Raw genomic sequence first — 26,026 nt, forward strand, 5'->3', positions numbered from 1 at the left:
CCAAAATAATAGATTTGGTAATGCCATCATCTACTTCTATTGAATTGTTGAGCAGTAAGTTCCTAATCAGCGGTATAAGGTAGTTCGTACTACCAATGAAACTCTCCAATTTTTCTAACAGTATGGTTCTGCTTATGGTGTCAAAAGCTTTCGAATAATCTATAAAGATGGCATGCAATTTACCCCCTGGTTTCTTTAAGGCTTCTTCTATGTCATTCTGGAGACAGCGGATAGCTAAAGTCGTTGATTTCCCTTTTCTAAATCCGAATTGCGACTCCGGTAGGTTATTTTCCACCAGTTTAATGAGACGTTTACCCATTAATGAAGTTAAAGTCTTTAGTAGAGTACACTCTAGCGCTATTCCTCTATATGAGTTGGGATCTGCGGTATCACCTTTGCCTTTATATAGCATTTTAATAGTAGATTTTCTCCAGTTATCTGGTATCCTACCTTGCCGCAAGCATTCATTCATTAGGCGAGTGATGGATTCACCCAATTTTGGGAGAGCAGCTTTAAGATGTTCATTAAAAATGTGATCTGGGCCACATGCCTTGTTATCTTTAGATGCTGTAATAGTTGATACAACCTCATTAATTGAAAATTCGTCAATTTCAGGGATTATTTGAAAAACTGGCACGAAATAATTAGTAGGTCGTGTGTCTCTCTCTTGAAGCACTGCACTCAAGTGCTTTTCCCAAACTTCCATTGGTAAGTTCCTGGAGAACTTCGGTTGTCTAGGCTTCAGAGCCAGGTAAGGATCTAGACTGGCACGTTCTATAAGTTTCTTTTCTTCTTCCTCTCTATAATGATTTTTGGCTTCTTTTAGTAGTAGTTTGTATGCTCTCCTTTTACTGGCATATATTTCAAGGAATTCTTTTGTTTTCTCTCTTCGGGCTGTATGTAATGCTTCCAGCACATCTCTACGACATTTATAGCATTCATTGGTGAACCAGGGTTGAGATTTCCTGACCACAGGTATTGTTGGTAGCGTAGCATTCTGGAGCAGCACTTCTAGATATAATGCAGCCTCATTAAGATTACCCTCTCGTAATAGGTTAAGTATCGTTTGATTATCTTCACCACAGATAAGAGACGGATTACTTTTTCTACTTATTTTTGTGCGGTCTCTAACTGTATCAAGCGTACTAGGCCTATTCTCCAGCTGTAAGGAAGTTGCTACTGGTAGGTGTTTCCGTTGCGCCTCGAGAATAACCTCCTGCTTGATCGACACAAACTTAGAGTTTATAAACACCAGATCTATTGTGCTAGCACCATTATGAGACATGTAGGTATTCATGTCAGAGGCATTCACCAACCGAAGACCTTCCTCTTCTAAGAAGTCCAAAACTTCTGTTGATTTTCGATGTTCTGCATCAATGCGACAATTTAGGTCTCCGGCAAGGATAATGGCATCGTCCCTAGTAGTCACAGTTAAAGCTTTACTAACTTCCTCAATAATCTCAGTTGATGAGAAATCTTGCTGGAAATATACACATACACAAACACACGGCTTGGTTCGAACTACTAAAACGTTCGTAGATCTGTATTGTACACTAAATGGTGAGAACTGATCAGTGAACAGACATGCAATGCCTCCTTTGGGCCTCCCTACTGGAGGTTTTTCTGCCATGACGAATGTTGAATAGTGTCTACTAGTTTGCCACGCATGCGTTAAAAATGTTTCCACTAGGATTATTACATCAAATTCCTGTATCATCTCTTCTAGTGTGTTTGTCATGCTCAGCAGTCCTTCAATATTCCATAATAGTAGCTTAATCTTTGATGTAGGCAAAACGTTGTCGTCCTTATCGGGATTTGGTTGAGAGCATTGTACCCGGGTCGTTATGGGGTCGAAAATTATACCTCCTCACCAAAATCCTCCCTGGCCAGAATTCTGGGTTATTTACTTTTTCTAGGTGGTCAAATCCAATACCAATTCGGAACGCCTTCTTTGTACCTTTTGTGTCTAATTGGTCACAAATAATGTCATCAGATATATTGTTATCTCGAAGGAATTTAATAATATCCTCCCTCTCCGTGTTCTGATGAAGTTTGCCTATGTACAACCAGGCTGTTCTTTTAGCCGCTCTTAGGTTGCTAGTTTCATCAGCCTTTCTCGAACCTATGATTACCTGTCTACGGTGCCGGTTTCGCTTCACAACCTCCGTCCAAGTCCCCTCTTCGGTGTTATCAGATGACGTTTCTTTGTCTTCAATTACTCGAATGTTCTGTTCGTGGCTTTTTGACTCCACTTTTGGTGGTTTCAGGGCCAATCCTTTCTTGGCAGTGATTTGAGGATGCTGAACTATAACAGAAGTACTGGTTCCTTTAGAACTGCTCTTATGTTCTTCATTTTGTCTAGGCATCGCTTTATTTATCTCTTCCGCAACCGTTTGTTTGATGCTTTCCTTAAGACTTCTTATTTCTTCCCATATTGCTTTTAATTCTTCTTTTCCATGTCTTAACATAATTAAATCATCTTTGCATATCTTGCACATCCATAGCAATGTAGTGCTAGGCTTTTTGAGAGTCGCGAAGTCACCCGCATTAACTCCGGAACACTCCTTGTGAAACCACTTACGACAGTTTCCATCACAGCCCACAGCAGCACTGGTCTCTGTTATCTGTTTTCCACATTCTCCGCACGGAGTGTTGTCTCCTGTGCTCTCGGTATCGTCCTTCCCTGGCATTAGGAACACACCCTCGAAGACGTTGCAGAGCAGAGCAATATGGCTACCACACTAAAAGAATTTTGAAGTGCTCGTTTGGCTGATATTTACTCCACTACACAAATAGACTCGAAGATAACACTTATTCAGATAGAAGTTCACTGTAGAAAATAAACTTTACCGTATCTGGATACACTGGATCAGTTTTGATATCTGGTAGGCCGTGATTTCAAATAGTAAACTTGAGTAAACTGTCACTATCGATATACTTGTTTAAATCAACAATCGCGCTCGCTCACGCAGTCTTTAATGCAAGGCAATTCGCACAAAGTCGTACACACTTATCACGAGTAAATAATATAATGCCTAAAATTAGTTTATCCTCATATCTACAAAACTGAAACACTCGAATAAGGTGTAATTCTCTTGTGGTTTCCAAATGTTCACTTTATCAGATGAAACACACACTCAGATCGATGGATAATCACAAGTCACATTAAATTTAAATTGATATATGCCCTATGTTTTCCAGAAAATTGAGTACGTCTCTATCACATACACCAGTCACAAATTTTACACTGCTCTTGCACAATTATATCCCCACATTATAATTAACAGACTATATACAATACTGAACACTATGATAACACGACGGGGTATTCAGTTCCAATACTTTAAGAATGAGACACTTTACGACACTATTAACTATATTTTATGATGGTTACTAAAGATGTTCGCGAAAATTTTATCTCACATTCACGACAGAGCGATGTATTTGGTAAGCCTTTCAAGATTAAAAATACTGTGTTCACCTATTCAAATATTTTTAGTGGTTAAATTCTACATGAATGTAGAAGGAGTTTACTTATTAATAAATTTCCCGGCAATGTCTGGCAACTGAGAGGAGGTAAATGTACAAACTACAGTATTATGAATATGTACAAATCTGAAAAGGGTTGCTATGATGGGAAATGTGTGTAGTTGAGAGTGGATCCAATGTTGCCAATTCACTGGTTTTCCTGCTAGATCCAGAGGCATTCAATGTTAAGTTAGCGGGTGAAAATTAACGACAGCAGCTAGCGAGTTTTCTGGTGAGTTCTAACTTATGAATAGCTGGAATCCAGTTAGAAATATCATTGTTATTAAATATGATTTTATTTATCAGTATAGTACTGATAACTCTAAATGTGTATTAGTAAGCGAGACTATATATTTTAATGCTAATGAAAATAAAATGTCTGCATAATGATTGATTGATCATGGCTTTATTTATTCCTTTTCTAAAACTAGGAAATTGGAGTCTTTCCAGTGTAATCATCTGCCTCGCTTTTAGCAGCTCTACTTCAGATGACAAGGGAGCTGCTGTGTCTCAGTCAGAAGCATACTGTATGGTCCCGATCTCAGTGACCTGCCAACAGGTGATGATAGCACTTTTCGTCAGGCATGCTGCCATCTGGCCCTTCCCTCCAGACCGCACTGTCTAGAATGTCAAAGCGTCTGGAAATGGTGAAATGCGCCTATTTTGCATGTTGTATTATTTGGAAATTAATGTAAACTGTGATATATTGGTCGTCATATCATTCATCGTGTATGTTCAACCATGCCTCTTTTCCAATAAATATAGTAGTTTGAAATTCTAGTGGGATTTGGAGAAAAACTACGGATTATAAGATCCATCTAACTGGACTGTGCTAAACACAGTTGGCAACTCTGCGTGAGCCGTGGTGTCATTCTTCTGCGTGCATCACTTGAAGTGAATCACGTTTGAGACGGCAACTAAATGTACACGCTATAGGTCTTTCACAGCCAAAGAAAAACTGCAGATTATAGAAGACGTAGAGCAAACTGGAAATCACGCGGCAGGAAGAAAATACGATGTGGACGAGAGCTGTATTCGTGACTGGCAAAAACATAAATTACAGCTTCAGCAAACTAGTAGTAATCGCTGGGCATTTCGTGGACAGAAAGCAAAGTTCCCTGAGATGGAAGTAAGATTATGTGCATATAACGAAGAAAAGAGTCAATTCGGATGTAACGTTACGAGTGAAATGTGCCAACTTAAAACCCTATCAAATGCACAAAACTAGGTGTTACGGGATTCAAAGCTAGTCGTGGATTACTTTCACGATTTTATGTTTGTTGTGGCTATAATTTTCGAAGAAAAACTACCATCGGGCAGCATCTTCCAACAGATTATGAAGATAAAATTGTGAATTTCCAAAATTATGTGATCAATTTATGCAAGAAAAACTCATATACTTTCACAAATAGGCAACATGGACCAGATACAAAATTTCTTCGAAATGCCGCTTGATTATACTGCAAACAAAAAAGGTGCATCCAACATCACGGTTAGAACTGGCGGGAATAAGAAACAAAGGCGTACAGTTATGCATTGTGTAACTGCAGATGGAAGAAAACAGCCCCCATACTTGTTAATTTTCATGGCAAATATATTTTATAGCAGCGATAATGTATTTTTATCATCTCAAATATGTTCACGCAAAGCAGCTACATCTGTAAATTTACACATATATGTGCAACGACCACGCGGACCTTGTGGAGTGATATGAAATGTTTATTTATGCCTATGTTACTCTTTCGATGGAAGGAATTTTAATTCATTTCATTTTTTCATAATGATCCTTCCTAAAATTAGGGTGCGGGGATTATTCAGTGTCAGGGATTATTCACGTACATACAGTAATACACAACTCAGTGAATAGTGTAATCTTTGATCTACCTTATCAGTCACTCCCTCATTCATTTTTCTCTTCTCTCTTATATAATGTTGTTGTAACAAATTAATGCAAACTTATGAAGACCTTCTCTTTGGAAATTATTTATTTCTCTTTAAGTTGCACTTTTTTAGACTGTTGTTAATTATCTAACAACATACAATTGTACAATATATTATTAGAATTCAAAAATTTCGTGATCAACTTTCACTTACATTTACTCCTCGGCAACAAGTTGTATTCCTAACCGTTTTACAGGAAGATAGGCCTTTGCAGCGACCTTGCTTTGAGAAGAGCAATATTCAAGTATTTCAAACCTATCTTGAACTTCAGTAGAAATGCCACCTATTACAGATTTTCTATAGTTTAAACATTTTTCTCACCTATACAATGGCAATATGGAAGCAGTATATTTTAATAAATCAAAATGCTCGTTTTAAATTCTCCATTTCTCTTTAAAAACAAAAGTTTTATACAATGGAGACTTGTTTGAAAACAGTTTGTGGAAAATGGTGAGATAGTGACATTTGCCAACAACCTATAAAAGCGCGCATAATGTTTTCTTGAAGAATGCAAAATCTCAGCATACTTGCTCAGTTTCTGTTGTTGCTTGCTACTGATTATTACCTCCGTTGCCTGCTTTAGTTCCTATCGTGCAATTTTAGGGAGACAGTCCTTCCCAGGGAGTGGCGCCCCTGCCTATGCGAGTCCCAGAGCACACTGACTCAGTGTGCGACATCTGGTAAGGGTCCCTTCCCAGGGTTACGGTGAAGACCTCAACGACTGCGCCGAAGTTGGACTTCAAAATCGAAATAAAAAATCTGTTACATGAACAATTGCCTAAACGTTTACAAACACTTAATCTAGAGAAAATTAATTTTGATAAAGTTTTTGCCCCCAAAAACAACCAATAACTATAAAACATTAATGAACACAACCCCTCCCTGCACCTTCTCTAAACGCTCCCCTTCCAAAGCCACAACTACTAACATTACTCCGCCCATCCCTACTCCCTCCCCCCCAACCCCTACCAACTTTAGACAACACTAGACAGACAAGCAGTAATTGGAGGGGTAAGTGAAGTTTCCTTAAGTGTTCACTCAACTAGTAACACAACATTCGACACTCACATGAATCCTTTTTCTTGTTACAGACATGCCAACAAGTGATAGCCTATATAACAACTTGTAGCTACATTGTTCGTCGAATCACATCCCTTTTAACTACGCTCCATTTTAATTCATTGCTTCAAAGCTTTGATCATTGATGTCAACAAATATATACTCAATCTACTGGTGTCAAATGAAAACAAAAGTTCAAACTTTGTTAAAGACTAAAGTTTAACCTGTCACATGTTACAATCAACAAGATGATGAAATCTTAGAATGTCATAGATTCTTATCCTCAAAGGATAACAAACATTTAGCCCAATCTCATGTTTTAAACTTTAAATATCAATGACCTAATCATACATTCTTAAGATTGAATCACAAGTCATTCTTCAAGATTTTAGACATACGAGTACCAAATGTTTGTAAATATTTGAGAGCAAACTTATTCTACCATAATTTTAAATGAATGTATTTTTATCAACTTTTCCACTATTAAATTCTAGTTAATAAGGCACGCTACCAATGATTCTGCCTTCTATGATATTAGTAAAATAAGTTTAAGATTGTAAAATGTACAAATAGTTTGCAAGTCATTAGTTGTAAACATAAACCAACCTTTGAGATTCTAGATTGGCTGATGATGCTCTATAAGGGAGCGAAACATGTCCCGCTTATAACTTTATATTAATGGTGAATGTATTTAATGTATTGAATAGGTGGTTTATAATAAAACATTGTTTATTGTATTTAAACAGACTTTCAATACGGATTAAAATATGAGGTTAGTTACTTGTTATGGGAGGCTGGCGTGAAGTCTTTCAAGAACCACCTTCGCCACGTCATGGAACTATGTGTCTCACTTATGAAGAGCTGACCACCCTCACTTGCCAAATAGAAGCCTGCCTGAATTCCAGGTCCCTCATTACTTTGTCTTGCAACCCTGATGACCTTGAAGTCCTCACTTCAGGTCACTACCTGATGGGCACACCTCTCACTACCATTCCCCAGCCAGATGTAGGTAATACTAAGCTTAACCTACTGACTAGATGGGAAATACTACAGCAGCACATGCAGAGGTTCTGGCACCGCTGGTCGAACGACTACCTGTATCACCTTCAGCAACGATCCAAATGGACACACTCCAGTCCAAATGTGCAACCTGGTGCACTGGTGGTGTTAAAGGAGGATAATCTTCCACCATTAATGTGGAAACTGGCGTGATCACGGACGTTCACCCAGGATCAGATGGACTACTGTGCGTGGCTACGTCAGCACCTCTCATGGGATACTGAAGAGGCCTATCAATAAACCGTACCCTCTTCCAAACGACGAAGAGTGATTTATGTGTGTTGTAAATACTGAGTGTTGTATTGTGAACTTGCCTAGTGTAATTTGATCTGAATTATTTGTTCTGATTTCAACTTTATTATGTGTGCCTTTGCAGTTTTATATTTTAAGAAATTGATATTTCTTGGCAGCCAGAATGTTGGGACAGTGACTTTCTTACATGTTTATTTGTACATTTGTTCTTATTGCATTTGTTGTGGTATTTGTTTTATTGAAGTGATTTTTGTGTGTTCAGCTTGGCTGCTCTGTTGGACGCCCTTAACAGTGGGCTGGAGCACGGGCGACTGGATCCCTCACTGCGCTCCTTATCTCGGCCTTGACAATCGCTTGTAAAGCCCAGCATAAAGCCGTAATTGGAAAGTTTCACCGTAATGCTGCTGGAGCGCTGGCCTCCTACCCACTGACAGGAAGCTGTATACCGCAAATTGCCGCATTTCCAGTTTTATTTATATGGTTTTGCTGTCGTAAATGTTGGCAGTGTGTTCGCAATGAGGTGCTTGTTGGCTTGATATTGAGAGCTGATAGTTATGCACTAGTGAGTTTATTTTTTTATTGTGTAGTGTAGTGATTATATATTTTTTAAATTGTGTTTACAAATCTTGGAATTCGTGATATATCTTGTGCATCTTTTCGTACTTCGAGCAAAAAGTTTATGCAAACAAGAATAAAGTGGTTTCTTGCTGTAACTTCGTCCTAAATAAGAATTTTAATTTATGGGCTAATTCAGTTTTTTAATGGTGTGGTGATTTGCTTTTCTTTAACTGTGTTTGGATTGAATGTGTATCGCTGTGTGCCTTTTTTTGTATTCCGGACAGGAAAAAAAGAACAAAGGGACACTATAATTTCAAAAATTCTCTGTAGACCAGCACAAAACAATGGAGTGACTAAAAGCAGTTAGCACTCTCATCTTACTGTAGTTTTCCATTTCTATTTCAGGTATTTACCTTCTTTCATTCTTTCTTTCTTTCTTACTCTGTTTACTCCTCCAGGGTTGGCTTTTCTCTCGGACTCAGTGAGGGATCCCACCTCTACCACCTCAAGGGTAGTGTCCTGGGACATGAGACTGTGGGTCAGGGATACAACTGGGAAGGATGACCAGTACCTCGCCCAGGCGGCCGCAACTGCTATGCTGAACAGGGGCCTTGTGTTGGGGATGGGAAGATTGGAAGGCATGTACAAGGAAGAGGGAAAGAAGCAGCTGTGGCCTTAAGTTAGTTACCATCCCGGCATTTGCTTGGAGGTGAAGTGGGAAACTATGGAAAACCACTTCGAGGATGTCTGAGGTGGGAATTGATCCTCCCTTCTACTCATTTGACCTCCCTAGGCTGAGTGGACCCCGTTCCAGCCCTTGTACCACTTTTGAAATTTCGTGGCAGGGCCAAGAATCGAACTCGGGCCTGCGGGAGTGGTAGCTAATTACGCTAATCAGGTATTTTTACCCATGAATTTTCTTTCATAGAATAATCCTCTAGGCAGTGTCGTATTTGCCATATGACAGCAACACAACACATTTTTATCCAAGATAATCTGAACTTTAACATTTAAACATTGACAAGTAAGATCACTACTGCTACGATGGTAAGGACAACGTACGAAGTGTTGTTTCCTGAGCAATGAACAGTTTACAATGTATTTACTCAAAATACTTTTCACTCACTGAATTTTTATTTAAAATTATTCTTCCTTTTTTTTGCTATTTGTTTTACGTCGCACCGACACAGATAGGTCTTATGACGCCGGTGGAATAGGAAAGGGCTAGCAGTGGGAAGGAACTGGCCGTGGCCTTAAGGTACAGCCTGATGTGAAAATGGGAAACCACGGAAAACCATCTTTAGGGCTGCCGACAGCGGGGTTCGAACCCATTATCTCCAGGATGCAAGCTCACAGCTGCACGCCCCTAACCGCACGGCCAACTCACCCGGTATTTAAAATTCCAATGAAAGGAATGAATGAAATGTAATCTTAAACTATATATATTGAAATTAAAATTTAAACATGTTTGTGTCAAAATATTTATGTTATGCACACGACGAATATGGAAAAAGTAAGACTTTTATGTTTTATCCAGCCCCCTTCCTGAGAGCAGCGATTGAAGAATTTTAAAACTCTAATTGAACAATTACTCTTAATCTCAATATTAATATCAGAAGACAAAAGTATTGTGGTAAGTTCTGCTATGTATCTAAATGCCATGATAATAAAAATGATTACTATTATTCCTCACAGTTAAGGAACGTCAGTTGGACTACTCCATTCTCCGCAGTTTCATTTCAGGACGTTATTTTGGCACATATGAATGAAAGTAGCCCTTAGGATTAATCATTTTAACAATATTAGTCAATGCAACATACTCCTTTATTTGCCTAAATTAAGATACATCGGCAATCAGAGTCAATATCAGAATGTCAGCTGGACTAGTCCATCTCCCCGCAGTTTCATTTGACATCATTTTGACAAATATCAACGAAAGTAACCCTCAGAATTAATCATTTCAACAGTATTAACCTATGAAACAATCTCCATAACTCTAAATTACGATAAATTGGCAATCAAAGTCAATATATTTTCCATAAAGAAGTATGCATTTCTACCGCAAATAGGTAGGTTGCCAGCGCCACATGTCGAGCTGTGTAACTACTCCGATTACAGTGCGTGGACCTGATTGTCAAGGCCGGTAAGGAGCTAGCTAGAGAACGCATCAAGTCGGCCATGACTGGAGAGACTGTTGGACTTGTCTTGGCAACAATGTAAAGTATATATTTGAACTTGAGCTACTATGTTTAGCTTATTGCGCAGTTAGCAATCATCGCCGCGTGCTATTGTGTGCCTGAACTTCTTAAGTATTTGATGTAAATGTGGTTAATAAATTAGTATTAATTGTCTTCCGTATATGTTTTACAAAAGAGCTACCAGAGAGATTTTGTTTTACTGTATGTGGGAAACTGGGAGTGAAATTTCTAGATCCTAATGGGTGGGTAGGAGACAGGGATCTGCGCTCAAATGGCCTTCACTTAAACCGCACTGGTACATATAAGTTAGAAAATTTCTTTGGAAGGGTAATAGGGAGGTACATTCAGGGAAATGGGGTTGTCTAGGGAGCAGTGATAAGGGTACAGAGATCTGGAAGTCAAGCAGGGATGACATAAAAATGTTAGTGTTGAACTGTAGAAGTATTGTAAAGAAAGGAATAGAATTAAGTAATTTAATAGATATATATATTTACCAGATATTGTAATAGGAGTTGAATCATGGCTGAAAAATGATATAATAGATGCAGAAATTTTCTCACAGAACTGGTGTGTGTATCGTAGAGATAGGATAGGAACGGTGGGAGGGGGAGTATTCATTCTGGAGAAAGAGGAATTTGTAAGCTACGAAAAAGTTACAGATGAGAAACATGAAATTGTAGGTGGAAGGCTCATTTCTAAAGATAACAGGCAAGTTGATGTCTTTGGAGTGTTGCCATAAGACTTATCTGTGTCTGTGTGACCAAAAGCAGATTGTAAAAAAAATAATAATAATAATAGTAAATACTGTAATTGCTGTAATTGCAACAACTGATGACCAAGTACTGTACAATCAAATATAATGTAAAGTATATATATATGAAAAGGAAATATGTAACAGCTATAAAAAGCACTATTCTACTGCACGTATTTGCATATGCTTCTTTCACTTCAGCAGTGTAAGAAAGAGATTATAAGTACAGAGGTTGGACTTACAGAATAATTTTTAGCTCGTTTCTTGAGTAGTAACTTATGACTTGCTGTGGCACCTTCAGGCATAGTGTTATTTGTGAGGTAGTTGAATATATCATTATAGTACATAGTATTAATGTCCAGTGAAGTCTGGTGTTGAGCAATCACCTCTGACTGATTTTCAGGATTATTACTTGAAGGTTCTTTATTATCTACTTGATTGTTGGTACTGACCAAGCACTGCAAGTCACCAGGTATCTGGAAGAAGAAAAGCAATAATTATCAGCCAGTTTTTGACAGAAATAACACACACTTCCATAAATATAAAATAATCCTTCTGTCTGTACTCTTTGAATGTTAATATGATGCTTAGTTTTAATATCAGACAAGATAAGTAATGTCCAATGTCGAGTTTGGTTTAATCTATGTCCGTTTATTACAAAAAGACAGGAAATGGACTAACAAGCAAACCACTCTTATAGGCCAGATAAAAATAAATTATGTTCTAACAATGTTTGATTCTCCTTTATTGAATGAATATACCTATATCTACATTTTTGCAATGCAGGACTGAATATTTTGCACACAAAAAAACAGAATGCAAAAATTGCAAGCCAAGTGCTTCTTAGTTTATGAACACGTACTTATGTTATGAAGGGCCATTACATGATGAGCTGCAAGGTTATATGCATTTACATGGACTGCCAGTTGCCTGTGTGTTATAGGAAGCGAGACAGTGCACAATGGTGTAGATGTTAGAGACAAAATTAATTTATTAAATGAGTATCTGCTGGGTGGATTGAGTAGCTCAGTAGTTGCTGTTGCCGGTCCCAAGCCCAGAAAAAACAGGAAAATTGACTTAAAGCCGTAAAGCCAGAAAATAAACATCTTGAGGCAATAAAGGGCACGACGGTTCCACATGTTACTGGCGGTACCCCGACAGCATCTGTTCAAATGTTATTGGCAGATAAATAAATATCCTCTGTGGCTAACAATGTAAATCGGAGCCTGCTCCACTTAAGGTTGATAAACTTGGATAGTCAGATATGGAAAAGTCTTTTAGTAAAAGAATTCCACCGTCCAACCCCCTACAGGATGGAGAAGACTACATCAGATTCGGTGGGTAGTTGCCTAAAAGACAAGTATGAATTAGAACACTCAAAAATACATACATATAATCAAACACAGAATCAAACATAAGCATATTAACTACATTGCAACGCACAATACTGAAAACCGGAAAGCTCAAGAACTTCACAGATGAATTAGATAAGCAAAATATTCTTCTGGTAAGGCTCCAAGAAATGAGAAATTTAACAGAAGATATGTTTGAATATCAAGGTCATAGAGTGTACAACGGGAAGCCAGGCCAAAGGGTCATGAAACATTGCCCCCAGTTTGGTACGGGATTTATAGTAGATTTGAAAATAATAGATTCCGTAACTGATTTTAAAGCCATCTCACCGAGAATTGCAATTCTAACTTTACAAACCACAAACTAACTTTACACCATCATAATTATGTCATGCTCCTACCAATGAAAAAAAATTTCCTAACCAAAACTTTGCCAGAAGTCAATAATATCTGGGATCACCTTGATCAGACAATGAATAAAATAAATATGAATAATATTAAGATCCCTATAGGGAACGTTAACGCTCAACTGGGTAAGGAAAAGAAGTATCGAGATGTAGTAGGAAAGTGGAGTCCTCATAAGTATACTAACAGAAATGGCCTAAGACTCATAGAAATTTGCAGAACCCATGGACTAATCTCCAAATCTACACATTTTAAAAGAAAACCACACAAACTTAAAACTTGGAAACATCCTGATTGGACAAAACAGGAATGGCAGCTAGACCACGTATGTATGGACAAATTCTTTCACAAGGAAATCCACAATGTCAAAGTTCTAAGAGGAATGGACACTGGTTTTCAGATCATTACTTAATTAAAATCAAGATTAAATTTACTCCATTAAGAAGAAAAATATAAAACAGAGTTGGAGAGAAAAGGACATATGACCCTCATCGGTTAATTCAGAATGCCCAGTATCGGCAAAGAACAGGAACTACAGGACTTGCAGACAATTTAGATGACCTAATACCAATTCTTAAACCGAATACAGAAGATCTAGCTCCATTAAATCCAAGGAAAAGACATGCCTGGTGGACCTCTGATTGCGGTAGAATGCATGAAGAAAGAAATCAAACTTGGTTGAAATTTCAAGCCCATAAAAAAAGAAGAAAACACCACTAACCTCAAGAATTTCAGAAAAGAATTCACCCAAACTATTAGAAGAACTTAGAGAAATTACATAAAGATTTAATAAACTCTATTGAGGAAAATTATTACAACCAATTCTAGAGATGATTACAAAGCCTTTGGTAAACAATTGCAAAAATATTACCCCCCCCCCCCCACATTATTGTTGAAAAATAAAGAAGGAAAAATAAGGAAAACGCAGAAATCATGGCAGAAGCATTTAACAAGCTCTTGAACAGTGATGAACCTGAAAAGCTCTTGATATACGCACCCTGACAAAAACTAAACCAGAAAATATAAACCCACCTACACCAAAAGAAGTGCTTAAGGAAATGAACTACAAAGCATGTGGAGAAAACCAGGTTTTTGCACAGATGTGGAAAAATGCCAGCAGTGCAACTAAGACATCTCTCCATAAGATATTACAAAAGATTTGGATATCAGAAATAATCCCAGAACAATGGACAACAGCTTTAATTATTCCAATTCATAAGAAATGTGAAAGAAGTAATCCAGACAACTATAGAGGTATTTCCATCCTTGACTGCACGTATAAGATTTTCTCTACGATACTATATACAGTAATTGGATTAAAGAACAACTGGATCAAGAGTTAGGTGAATACCAGGGAGGCTTCAGATCTTGGAGAAGCTGCTCTGAACAAATAATAACTTTGAAGCTAGTCATGGCATATTACAGAAAACGAAACAAGCCCCTTTCAATAACGTTTTGTACCAGGAAGGCCTAGGTCCTAGCACATATAAATTAAGAACTTTATTTCCAGCATACAATTCCATTCTGATACGTGAGCAGCGGTGTGAAAGAATGTTCTAGTACCTACCACACTTCACGTGCAAGTCAAGCAAGGTCAAGTGACGTCACCGCCGCCTACTGCTTACTTCCCCTACAGATATTTCTAGACATTTTTTCATTAACTTTTCAACGCCTGGACCGATTAAAATGAGACCAACACTAAACTATAGCCAACATTATAGAAGTAATTCCCTGCAAATTTCAAGTCAATCCATCCAGTAGTTTTCGAAATATAACGATTTAAAGTTTGGGAAGAATGAACACCCCTCCGTCAGCTGATTCATAGCGCCGCCCATCTGGCGTGTGTATATATATATGCCACTGGGCCAAGGCCAGGGAGAGAGCAGTCTGACCTGTGTGGCGAGTACAGTCTGTCAGTGCAGTCTCGTCAGTGAAGAAAGTATGCTCCGTCGCGATTCACGAGGACGTGGTTATGGCCATGATCGAACGCCGTTGAACTAGTACCGTACGTGAAGTTCCAATACACCGCGATGACGGTAAAATTCTAGACGTTTCCGTAATATAACATTTGTGAAATTATTGACTGAATAAGACCATAATTCGGAGTGAGAATTCAAGTTACTGATATTTTACGGACTGGTACACTTTACTAATTTCGTGTAATTGTGGACTATGACGATATCTTAAATTATCGTGTGTGGCAAAACGGAAATCATAATTTACGACAATTTTAACCATTCTAGGACATATTCTTTTAAGACAGTATAACAGTGAACTGTGTGTAACCTTATTTTCTTAACATTTGCTCCATAACAGGACAAGACTTTGTTATTTTTCCCAGTGAACTTTCTCGATCTTTCGATCAACACTATAATACACTCAGGGAACATTAAGAACTTTTTATAGTTATACTAAATAATTCAGACTAGTGTTATATAAACGTGACTACAAAATCACCTTAATCTGCGAACAACAATTGTTCAGACACTGTGATAAAAACTACTGCAAATTACATTTTCAAGTGTTTGAACTGTGCTTATTACTTTGCAATCATAATTTCAGACGTAATCAGTGACGATTATGAACTGTGTTTTGTGTCACAAGGACTGTAAATATTAATTAAAATCGTAAAATTAGAGTTAAAACAGAACTGTGTATCACAACAGTGAGTGGTAATAATCTCCGTGATTACTGAATTAAATAGTGCCAACTGAACTTTCCGTGTGCTAATATCACCTCCAAGAGTGACGAAAACCTTGGCGAAATATTACATCCTGCTACATCGAACATCATTCCTTCGTCTATGGTACCCATCGAGGGACGTCGATGTGGTCTCTTCACAGTACATCACCGAGTACGAGTCTTCTTCCACACTCCGCGGAATGTTCCAGACGCAGTCTCCAACTTCAACATTTATTTCTGTTCTGAGTGAGTAACTACAAACTGACTGACTTTTACCAAACAGTTAATCCAATACAGTGATGTTATCAGTGCTTCGTGTGAAAAGTATTCCATAATTTTCTCCTTATATCAAAGAAGTTCACATTCTGTGATAAATTTATTTCAAAGTTAATAATTTATTCAAATTCATGTTACCTAGATAAACTTTAGGGTTTTCAAGTGCTTTATTATCATTTCTTACAATCCAAACTGAGAGACACTCCACAAGAGTTTAAATATTTTACTAATTTTTTTTTTATAAATGCATACCTGCCAACTTTACAAAACCAAAAATCAGGAGATTTCGATACGAAAATCAGGAAAAATCAGGAGAAGCAATTGGTCAAAACTGCGTATTCTACATGTCTTGCGCAATACAGGAGTACTATGGTATATATTATAATACTCATTATCTCAAAACCCGAATGTGACTGAGCGAGTTGGCCGTGTGGTTAGGGGTGCGCGGCTGTGAGCTTGCATCCGGGAGATAATGAGTTTGAATCCCACTGTCGGCAGTCTTGAAGATGGCTTTCCGTGGTTTCCCATTTTCACACCAGGCAAATGCTGGGGCTGTACCTTAATTAACGCCACGGCCGCTTCCTCCCAACTCCTAGGTATTTCCTAGCCTATCGTCGTCATATGACCTATCTGTGTCAGTGTCACATAAAGCCACTAGCAAAAAACAAAACAAAAAAAAACAAAAAAAACCGGATGTTGTTATACGAGGCTACAAGGCTAAAAATTACACATCTCTATTCCCTCACAGGAAGTGTGTGAGTGAGATGATCGGTCTCTGATAAGACCGAAAATAATAAGAACCCATGCTCCACACGTGTGAATCAGTCATGCACTCAGAGGCCATTACTTAGCAAAGGCATAGATTAATATATTACATCACGCGCCCGCGCGATTATGCGAAGCGCAATGCTATTTTTATAAAGTAATAAATTAAAATTCACCAGAATTGTCTCCAAATGGTTCCTAAAATTTCTAGTTAAGTCACTAGTCGCTATCCTTGAAATTCTGTCACTAAATTACCAAAAAAAAAAAGACTTCAAATCTAGCGACTAGTCTCTAGAATCGACTAGACTGATGTGAACGAACATGAATATAGCACGAGAGATCGACAATCTATACACGCGTCGCGATATACAGGTTTCAATAAACATCGCACATTCGCGCGCATTTCACGTATTAGTAAACGTCGATATTTCATTTGAAAGTGGCCAATGAGCGAAGGACTTCCGGCCAATGGCATACAAAGCTGAAATGGCGGGATTTGAAAACAAATGTTTGAAGTTCACCAATAATAAGCTAAAATAGGAAGAAATAATGGAATAATCGGGAGGCGGGAAGAACTTGTCGAAAATCGGGAATCTCCCGCCTAAATCGGGAAAGTTAGCAGGTATGTAAATGTGTGTGTTCATTTTTGTGTGATTTAAAACTTAGAAAGACTCTAGGTACAAAATTGATATCTTATGTTCTCACGAGATTTAAAAAGACTGTAGGATATTAATGTCCCATGAAGGAGTGACCCCCTGTGGGTGGGGGCAGTAGAATAACACCCACGGTATCTCCTGCCTGTCGTAAGAGGCGACTAAAAGGGGCCCCAGGGGCTCTGAAATTTGGAGCGTGGGTTGGCGACCACGGGGCCCTCAGCTGAGTCCTGGCATTGCTTCCACTTACTTGTGCCAGGCTCCTCACTTTCATCTATCCTATCCGACCTCTCTTGGCCAACTCTTGTTCTTTTCCGACCCCGACGCTATTAGGTTTGCGAGGGCTAGGGAGTCTTTCATTTTCACGCCCTTCGTGGCCCTTGTCTTCCTTTGGCCGATAACTTCATTTTTCGAAGTGTCAGCCCCCTTCCATTTTTCCCTCTGATTAGTGTTATATAGAGGATGGTCGCCTAGTTGTACTTCCTCTTAAAACAATAATCACCACCACCACCATGAAGGAGTGATATTTATTTTCAAACTGACTTCAAGAAGGTCACGATATAAATCTTTGATTTTGACAAATATTGATGATAGATTTGAGTTCTACAGTAAGATTGCAGGGTGATCTATCTACTGATATTATTAATAAATTTTATAGAAAAAGATATAACCATCTATTATTCGCCCTGCGATTCTATCCTTCTCTGTATCGGCTCCGAAAACACCGTACACTACCTGAGATCCTTCTCATGCCCAAAACCCACTATCATTTCCTGGTACAGTTTATAGATTTCAAGAAAGCTTACGACTCCATTCACAGGCCATCATTATTAAAAAATGTTAAGACATTTCGGACTTCACCCAAAGCTAATCAAATTGAATGAACTTACTCTAACTAATACAGTTTCTGAAATTAAGTTCAGGGAACTTTTGTGAACCATTCTAGGTAACAACTGGTTTAAGACAGGGTGACAGATTGTCACTTCTTCTCGTTAACTGTACACTAGAGTACGTTATGAAGGAATGGTACAAGAACAACCTGAAAAATATAAAAACTGGAACCCAGAAGGATAACATACATTTGAACAGTCTAGAATTTGCTGATGATCTAGCTCTTCTGGTCAATGATATTCAGGAAACAAAATAACAAATAAAATCTTTACAGGAAATAGCTCAAAACATTGGTTTGAAAATTTCATTTGAAAAACAGAAATTATTCTAACTCAACTTCCGCTTGCAAACAAAATTAAGCTGAGAGACCAAGAAATAAAAGTTGTTAAAAAATTTAAATATTTAAGAGAAAAAATCACATAACCTGAACGAGAAACCAGCATGGCAAAATACAATAGATAAACTGGTTAGAGCATAGCATGTTGCCATGAATACATATAATAAAAAGTGTATCTCAATAGCAACCAAACTGAAACACTACAAAACAGTCACCCAGCTACAAATTACATATGCATGTTAAACATTATTCAAAACAACAAACACATTTGCAATAGATAGAGTACTCAAGTTAGAAAGGAGAATAGTGAAAACATGTTTAAATAAAAATTACTAAGTAAACAGATGTTGGATACCAGCTTCCAATGAAACAGTTATAAAGAAATAGAACTTGTGACTAGCAAAATGAAAAAGAAATGAATATCATTCTTAGGGCATCTAATATGGTCACCAGAAAATAGAATCAGTACAAAAATAATAGAAAAATTATGGAAGAGTAAGAGTAAGAATAATATTAGATTGATCACAGAACTTCAAGAAGACATGAGAGTTACATATTAAAACAGAAAATTTTAAATGCCACACTAGACTACAGACAAAAATCAACTAGCAGAAAACAGTGAGAGTGATTCCAGAAGCAGAAAGAAAATTACGTTTAGAAAGGTTGAAATAGTACTATCTCCATAAACCTGACTAAAGTACTCCTATGTTGGCTAAAAAATTAAAATAAAATAAATAAATGAGACTAGAAGACTTGTAGAAATATTTGAAAATGAGGGTTATAAAAGTTCACATGCTTCAGAGGCATAAACTGAAGCAGCGAATGACATTTGTGGAGTGATGAAAAGCTACGTTTCCGAAACAGTGGAAAGTGAAACAATACTCAACGTTCATCATATCAACCCCCAGCCAGATGATGATTTATGTCTTTATTTCAATGTTTCACAAAGTTGTCTTCCGAAGGGAAATCCAGTAGTGCACAACAGACATGATCAGTGCACACTCCTCTAAAGAAAAAACATAGAGAAATATCTTTTGAAGAAGAAAGAAAAAATATGAATTATTGGGTACTTCCGAGAACACCTAAACATCACAAGAAGAAATTGAATCACAGATCATGGTCATCAATGATACATATATCTGGCTCACCAGTGAACAGCAACTCTTCAAAATGAAGGACTTGTCGAACATGAAAGTATCAATCAAGAATAAAATGGAGAAAATAAACGAATGAACTTTCCAGGAATTCATGCAGCAATGAACAGAAAATTAAACAGTGAAAGAGACCTTTAGAAGATCGCATTTCTAAAGGCGTTAGAATTACAAGTGGATGAGAATTCTTTCAAACCAAGTGCAACTGGGTTCCTTTGTTTTAAAAAACATTATGCATTAGTTAGTTATAAAATAAGAACCTACAAAAATGAAAGACAAGTTAAAGAAAATATCAAGCATGATAAAGAAATTCAGGAATTTAAAAATGACCACAATTTTAACTTTAATGAGGATCCGATATAGAATGCAAAGTGACTTTCTTAGAAATGGCAAAGGGAAGAACTCTGGAAGTTAAAGGAACATCTGAAGTAAGAGGCATTGTACAGTGAAAGAGCGTAACCACACAGTCATACACCATAATGCCTATAGTGTCAAAATTGGGAAAATTAATGCCCAAATTATTTGTCATTTTATGAGCCCCCTAATATAAGTAAAAGAGTTGAGGAAAGTATGTTCAAGGCTGAAAATTCGACTGCAAAGTGGAATTTGTCAGGAAAGATGACAAAAGCATTGTTCATCTCATTTTTGAAAGAAGCATTCCTTATTAAGTTCCATGCACTTGAACTCTTCTAGTCTCTTACGGTACTCATAATGACTCAGAGAATGTATCAAAAATTCTTGAGGAAGAAATCACGACCCCGGAAAGTTAGCAGTTAAGATAATACCTGCCAAAACTATCCCTAAATACACTGACTGACAGAGCAAATGCAACACCAAGAAGGAGTGGTCAGAACTTTATGCCAATTGCAGGGTAGACTGACGTCACTGAGGTATGCTCATGATGTGAAATGCGCCGCTGTGCTGCGCACGTAGCGAACGATAAATGGGACACGGCGTTGGCGAATGGCCCACTTCGTACCGTGATTTCTCAGCCGACAGTCATTGTAGAACGTGTTGTCGTGTGCCACAGGACACGTGTATAGCTAAGAATGCCAGGCCGCCATCAACGGAGGCATTTCCAGCAGACAGACGACTTTACGAGGGGTATGGTGATCGGGCTGAGAAGGGCAGGTTGGTCGCTTCGTCAAATCGCAGCCGATACCCATAGGGATGTGTCCACGGTGCAGCGCCTGTGGCGAAGATGGTTGGCGCAGGGACATGTGGCACGTGCGAGGGGTCCAGGCGCAGCCCGAGTGACGTCAGCACCATCCGCCGCCAAGCGGTGGCAGCTCCGCACGCCACGTCAACCGCCATTCTTCAGCATGTGCAAGACACCCTGGCTGTTCCAATATCGACCAGAACAATTTCCCGTCGATTGGTGGAAGGAAGCCTGCACTCCCGGCGTCTGCTCAGAAGACTACCATTGACTCCACAGCATAGACGTGCACGCCTGGCATGGTGCCGGGCTAGAGCGACTTGGATGAGGGAATGGCGGAACGTCGTGTTCTCCGATGAGTCACGCTTCTGTTCTGTCAGTGATAGTCACCGCAGACGAGTGTGGCGTCGGCGTGGAGAAAGGTCAAATCCGGCAGTAACTGTGGAGCGCCCTACCGCTAGACAACGCGGCATCATGCTTTGGGGCGCTATTGCGTATGATTCCACGTCACCTCTAGTGCGTATTCAAGGCACGTTAAATGCCCACCGCTACGTGCAGCATGTGCTGCGGCCGGTGGCACTCCCGTACCTTCAGGGGCTGCCCAATGCTCTGTTTCAGCAGGATAATGCCCGCCCACACACTGCTCGCATCTCCCAACAGGCTCTACGAGGTGTACAGATGCTTCCGTGGCCAGCGTACTCTCCGGATCTCTCACCAATCGAACACGTGTGGGATCTCATTGGACGCCGTTTGCAAACTCTGCCCCAGCCTCGTACGGACGACCAACTGTGGCAAATGGTTGACAGAGAATGGAGAACCATCCCTCAGGACACCATCCACACTCTTATTGACTCTGTACCTCGACGTGTTTCTGCGTGCATCGCCGCTCGCGGTGGTCCTACATCCTACTGAGTCGATGCCGTGCGCATTGTGTAACCTGCATATCGGTTTGAAATAAACATCAATTATTCATCCGTGCCGTCTCTGTTTTTTCCCCAACTTTCATCCCTTTCGAACCACTCCTCCTTGGTGTTGCATTGTCACTGTCAGTCAGTGTAGATTTTTTTAAAGGAATGTACTTGATATGTGAACTATCCCGTAATGTGAGTTTGATCAGGCAAATTGACTTGTCCATGCAGGATTAAACACCATTATGGTTCAATTCATCAACAGGGAAACACCATTATGGTTCAATTCATCAACAGTGAGTATGCCAGCCAGGTAAAGAAATTAAGAATTAAAACTGGCAAAATCTCTATACATATTCTTTAAAAAATGTTTACTTTATAAATTGGTTCAAAAACATTTGATGTACTTGCAAAAAAAAAGAGGAAGATTACACAAGTCAATATGGGAATAAACAATCATTATGGTTAAATTTACCAACAATGCGTATGCCAGGCAGGCAAATAAATTATTTTACAGATTTAAGAACTTAAAGATTAAAACTGCCATCATTTCTTAAAAATTGTTTATCTTATGAATTGGTTCCAAAACATTTTATGTCCTAGCAAAAAGGAGGAAGATGATTTCCTCACATTGCGTTGGCACTTTCTTAATACATAACTGTCATCTCATACTCCGGTATAACCCTTCAGCTAACTGAACTCTTCTGCATATCTCCTGTGTCATTTTAGGTACCCCTGTATAAACAATGAGAATGGCACACACACACATATGCTTAAAGAGCAATTCTTCATCATCATCATCATCATCATCATCATCATCATTATCATCATCAGAAACTGTTCAATCCCCTTTTGGAGAAAAGGCCTCCCCGATTACTTTCCTGGTTCTTCTATCTTGGGCAGTTCTCATCTATAATCGTCCCACAGACATCAGACGTCCTCTTCTCTGTTACCGTCTTCCTTCATTTCTGGAGATTAGGTCTTGCTACTATGGCTGGCCCAGCTCTACTTCCTGGAGATTACATCCTATACATCCTTCAGTTCAATTTTGTCCGCCTCCGTAGCGTAACGGTTAGTGTTGTTAGCTGCCGTCCTCGGAGGCCCGGGTTCGATTCTTGGTACTGCCAGAAATTTAGGAATGGTAGGAGGGCTGGTATGTGGGTGAAATGGTACACGCAGCTCACCTCCAACGGGGGTGTGCCTGAAAAGAGCTGCACCACCTCGGGATGAGGACACGAGTTTACTTAGTTCAATTTTAATTGGGAACCATGTCTCAGCACCATATGTCAGAAGAGAAGAAATTGGATACTGCTGAATGAGGTAAAAGTATTTTAAAAACTTAGTATCATTTTCTAAATATTTCTCTCTAGCAAAATTGAGGTTATTCTGTCCTCAATGAGAAAGAGTGGTTCTTTTGTGTGAAAGTGTGTGTAGAGGTGGTGGTGGTGATTATTGTATAAGAAAAAGCACAACTTGGCAACAATCCTCTATTAATACTAATCAAAGGGAAAAAAATGGAAGGGATCCAACACTTCGAAAAATGAAGGTATCAGCCAAAGAAAGACAAGGGCTACGAAGGGCATGAAAATGAATGACTCCCTAGGCCTCAAATGTTCTAATACCATTGCGGTCAGAAGAAGACCTCTGCTCCCCGTCACCAGCAAACTGCTCGCTGGGCGCCCGCCCCGCCAGCTTATATAGCTGTCGGGGGAATGTTTGTACTCCTAGCAGAGGGCCCAAGACCCTCCGGCGGCAGCACGGGCAAGAGCCGCGTGGCGACCAGGAGCTGAAGCAAGAAATCTCCGAGAGGGCTAAGTCGGGTGGTTACCTCGGAATCGGGTACTCCCTTTCCCGGGCCAAGGCACCCTCCAACCCACCATCACGGTGGACCCTAAAGTGCTTTATTAAAATATATATACCGGTCCAAGAACATGACAAAATACATTACAAATGAGAATACCACTTTGCAAAGAACAGAACCAAGGCGGCGTACTCCGTAACAAAACACAAGACACAACACACAACTCCCGAGGTCATAGAAGCGGCTGCTGGATCACCCCAGGTGGCAGGCTTTTCCCAAGTGTCGCAGCTAGGTGGTCCCTCCGGAGGCCCCACCACGGGCACCTCGAGCGCTGCAGCCCCTGCCGCGTCGAGACGTGCCACAGCTGACCGTAGGTGCCCTGGTGGGCGGCTGGAACTGGAACGCAGGCGGAAGGTTGATAAGGTCGTCTCCTGTAGCGTTGGCCAATTGTATGGCCATGTTCCAACCCTCTGTCAAGGCGATGTATAATATCGAGGCTCTGGTATAGAAATACTGGCACTGTGACGGGTCCATCCTATTCCAGTTAGACAAGGCCCAGAGGATGCCCTGGGCCTCGTGCTGGTCGCGCCCCGAGGGTGTGGCTGGCACCAGTTGTTTGAGCGCCTCCGCCAGCCTGTACACCCTCTGCAGCTCGAGCACTGGTAATCCGGTGGGGTATGACGGTGGTGCTAGGGTACGCCAAGGGATGGCGTCCTCATTATCAGAGTCCTCGAAGTCCTCTGGTTGTCCAAGGGAGGTCGTATAGGATAGCTGAAAGCGAGGAGCCTGGCACAAGTACGTGGAAGCAATGTGAGGACTCAGCTGAAGGCTCCGTGGTCACCAACCCACGCTACCAGGTTAGCCCTTAGAAGTCACGTGGTGGGCCACATGATTGACAATGAAATTATCCCACACAGATCCTGTGTCGTGCAATGTCCAACACGATAACTCCTTTGTCGGTTTACACACGCATGAATCACAGATACAATTTGAAGTCCTGTATTGCTGTAATGCCTATGAACTCACGCTTTGTAGAGGGTTCTTTGAAGACCATGCAAGTTTGTGAACAGACATTGCTCAGCAACATGGCGTCGTTCGAGCAGCATGAGAAGTAATTAGTAAGACATTTAGATGAAAGTGATATTGATCTGAGTGATAGTGGGAGCTATTTTTAATTAAATGGTGATGAAGTCATTGCAGAATTAGACTGGGCTAGTGAATTCAGACCCTGATAAGGAAAAAATGACATGAAATAACAGTGATGGTACCTCTACCGATGACTGGAAGGATTACCGTGATTCGTACTTCAACTTGAATCCCATTCAGAGATATGTCTAGTTATAAACCACACCATGGGACTAACCCCAAAAGTGGACTTGATTCTTTTCAGTTAATGATGACTGATTGCTGGAAATTGTGCATGAAACTAACCGGTACACCAATGTAAACATTCAGAGGGTTATGCCCCTGTATGGTCTAAATGGCTGTTCACATTTCATTTATTATCATCCGCATAGAATAAAGACTGCAGTTTTCAGTGATTGAGAAGTGAAGGGATGATGATGTAAGACAGTGTTTTTCTGTAATGCATGTACAAGAAATTATGGATTACATCCTGGTAAATGTTTAGGGAAGTTCCACACTAAGCACAATTACTGATGATGTGACTGAGATAATTTCAGGGTTAAAAATACTGAAGATGCACCTGAGTAATGTATTATAATTGTATTATATTTATTTTGTATTTGTTTTATTTGATTTTTATAAATATGCTGCCCATATGTTTACCCAGTCACTTAACCCACTGTAAGCAGATTTTAAAATGGAGCAGGAGATGCAAGCATTTTCAGAAAGAAATGGAGGGCTAAGGGTTAAGAGTTAAGAAACCTTGGAGCCTCTTACAACAGGCAGGTGATGCGGTGAGTGTTATTCTACGGTCTCCACCCACAGGTAGTTGAGTGCACGGAAATATACAAGTACACATAATATGTAAGGAAGGATCATTCACAACAAAAGAGTAAATAACCTACTTCTACACCTCAGAAACCTCGTATATTGTCCTTTCATGCTTGCATATTTTCACTGATTTCACATACGTCTGTTTGCAATAGGCTTCTTCTACACCTTCAAGAGGTTTCTCACGTATCTCCCTTGTTGAAAAATCTGCACATCATAGAGAGTGAGAGGTGCTTAATTCCTTCATCCATTCACATGCAGTGGAATGGTAATGTAAACTTTACTAACTGTAGGACCTGCACAAGAATGATGAGAAGTAAATTGAAGCAAATCATGATCTCGAGTGG

The 26,026-nt window shown here is 39.5% G+C and overlaps 1 protein-coding gene across 2 annotated transcripts in view; it reads right to left on the minus strand.

The window, feature by feature from the left end:
• The window catches only part of LOC136877226 (uncharacterized), a 124,539-nt gene that overhangs the window by 39,502 nt on the left and 59,011 nt on the right, over positions 1-26,026 (minus strand). For both annotated transcript variants that reach the window (XM_067151078.2, XM_067151079.2), the window contains exon 4: positions 11,589-11,822. In XM_067151078.2, coding sequence (XP_067007179.2) covers positions 11,589-11,822 — 234 coding nt within the window. The remainder of the gene's footprint in view (positions 1-11,588; positions 11,823-26,026) is intronic.

The sequence above is a fragment of the Anabrus simplex genome, chromosome 7, assembly GCF_040414725.1.
Source record: "Anabrus simplex isolate iqAnaSimp1 chromosome 7, ASM4041472v1, whole genome shotgun sequence".
NCBI lineage: Eukaryota > Metazoa > Arthropoda > Insecta > Orthoptera > Tettigoniidae > Anabrus > Anabrus simplex.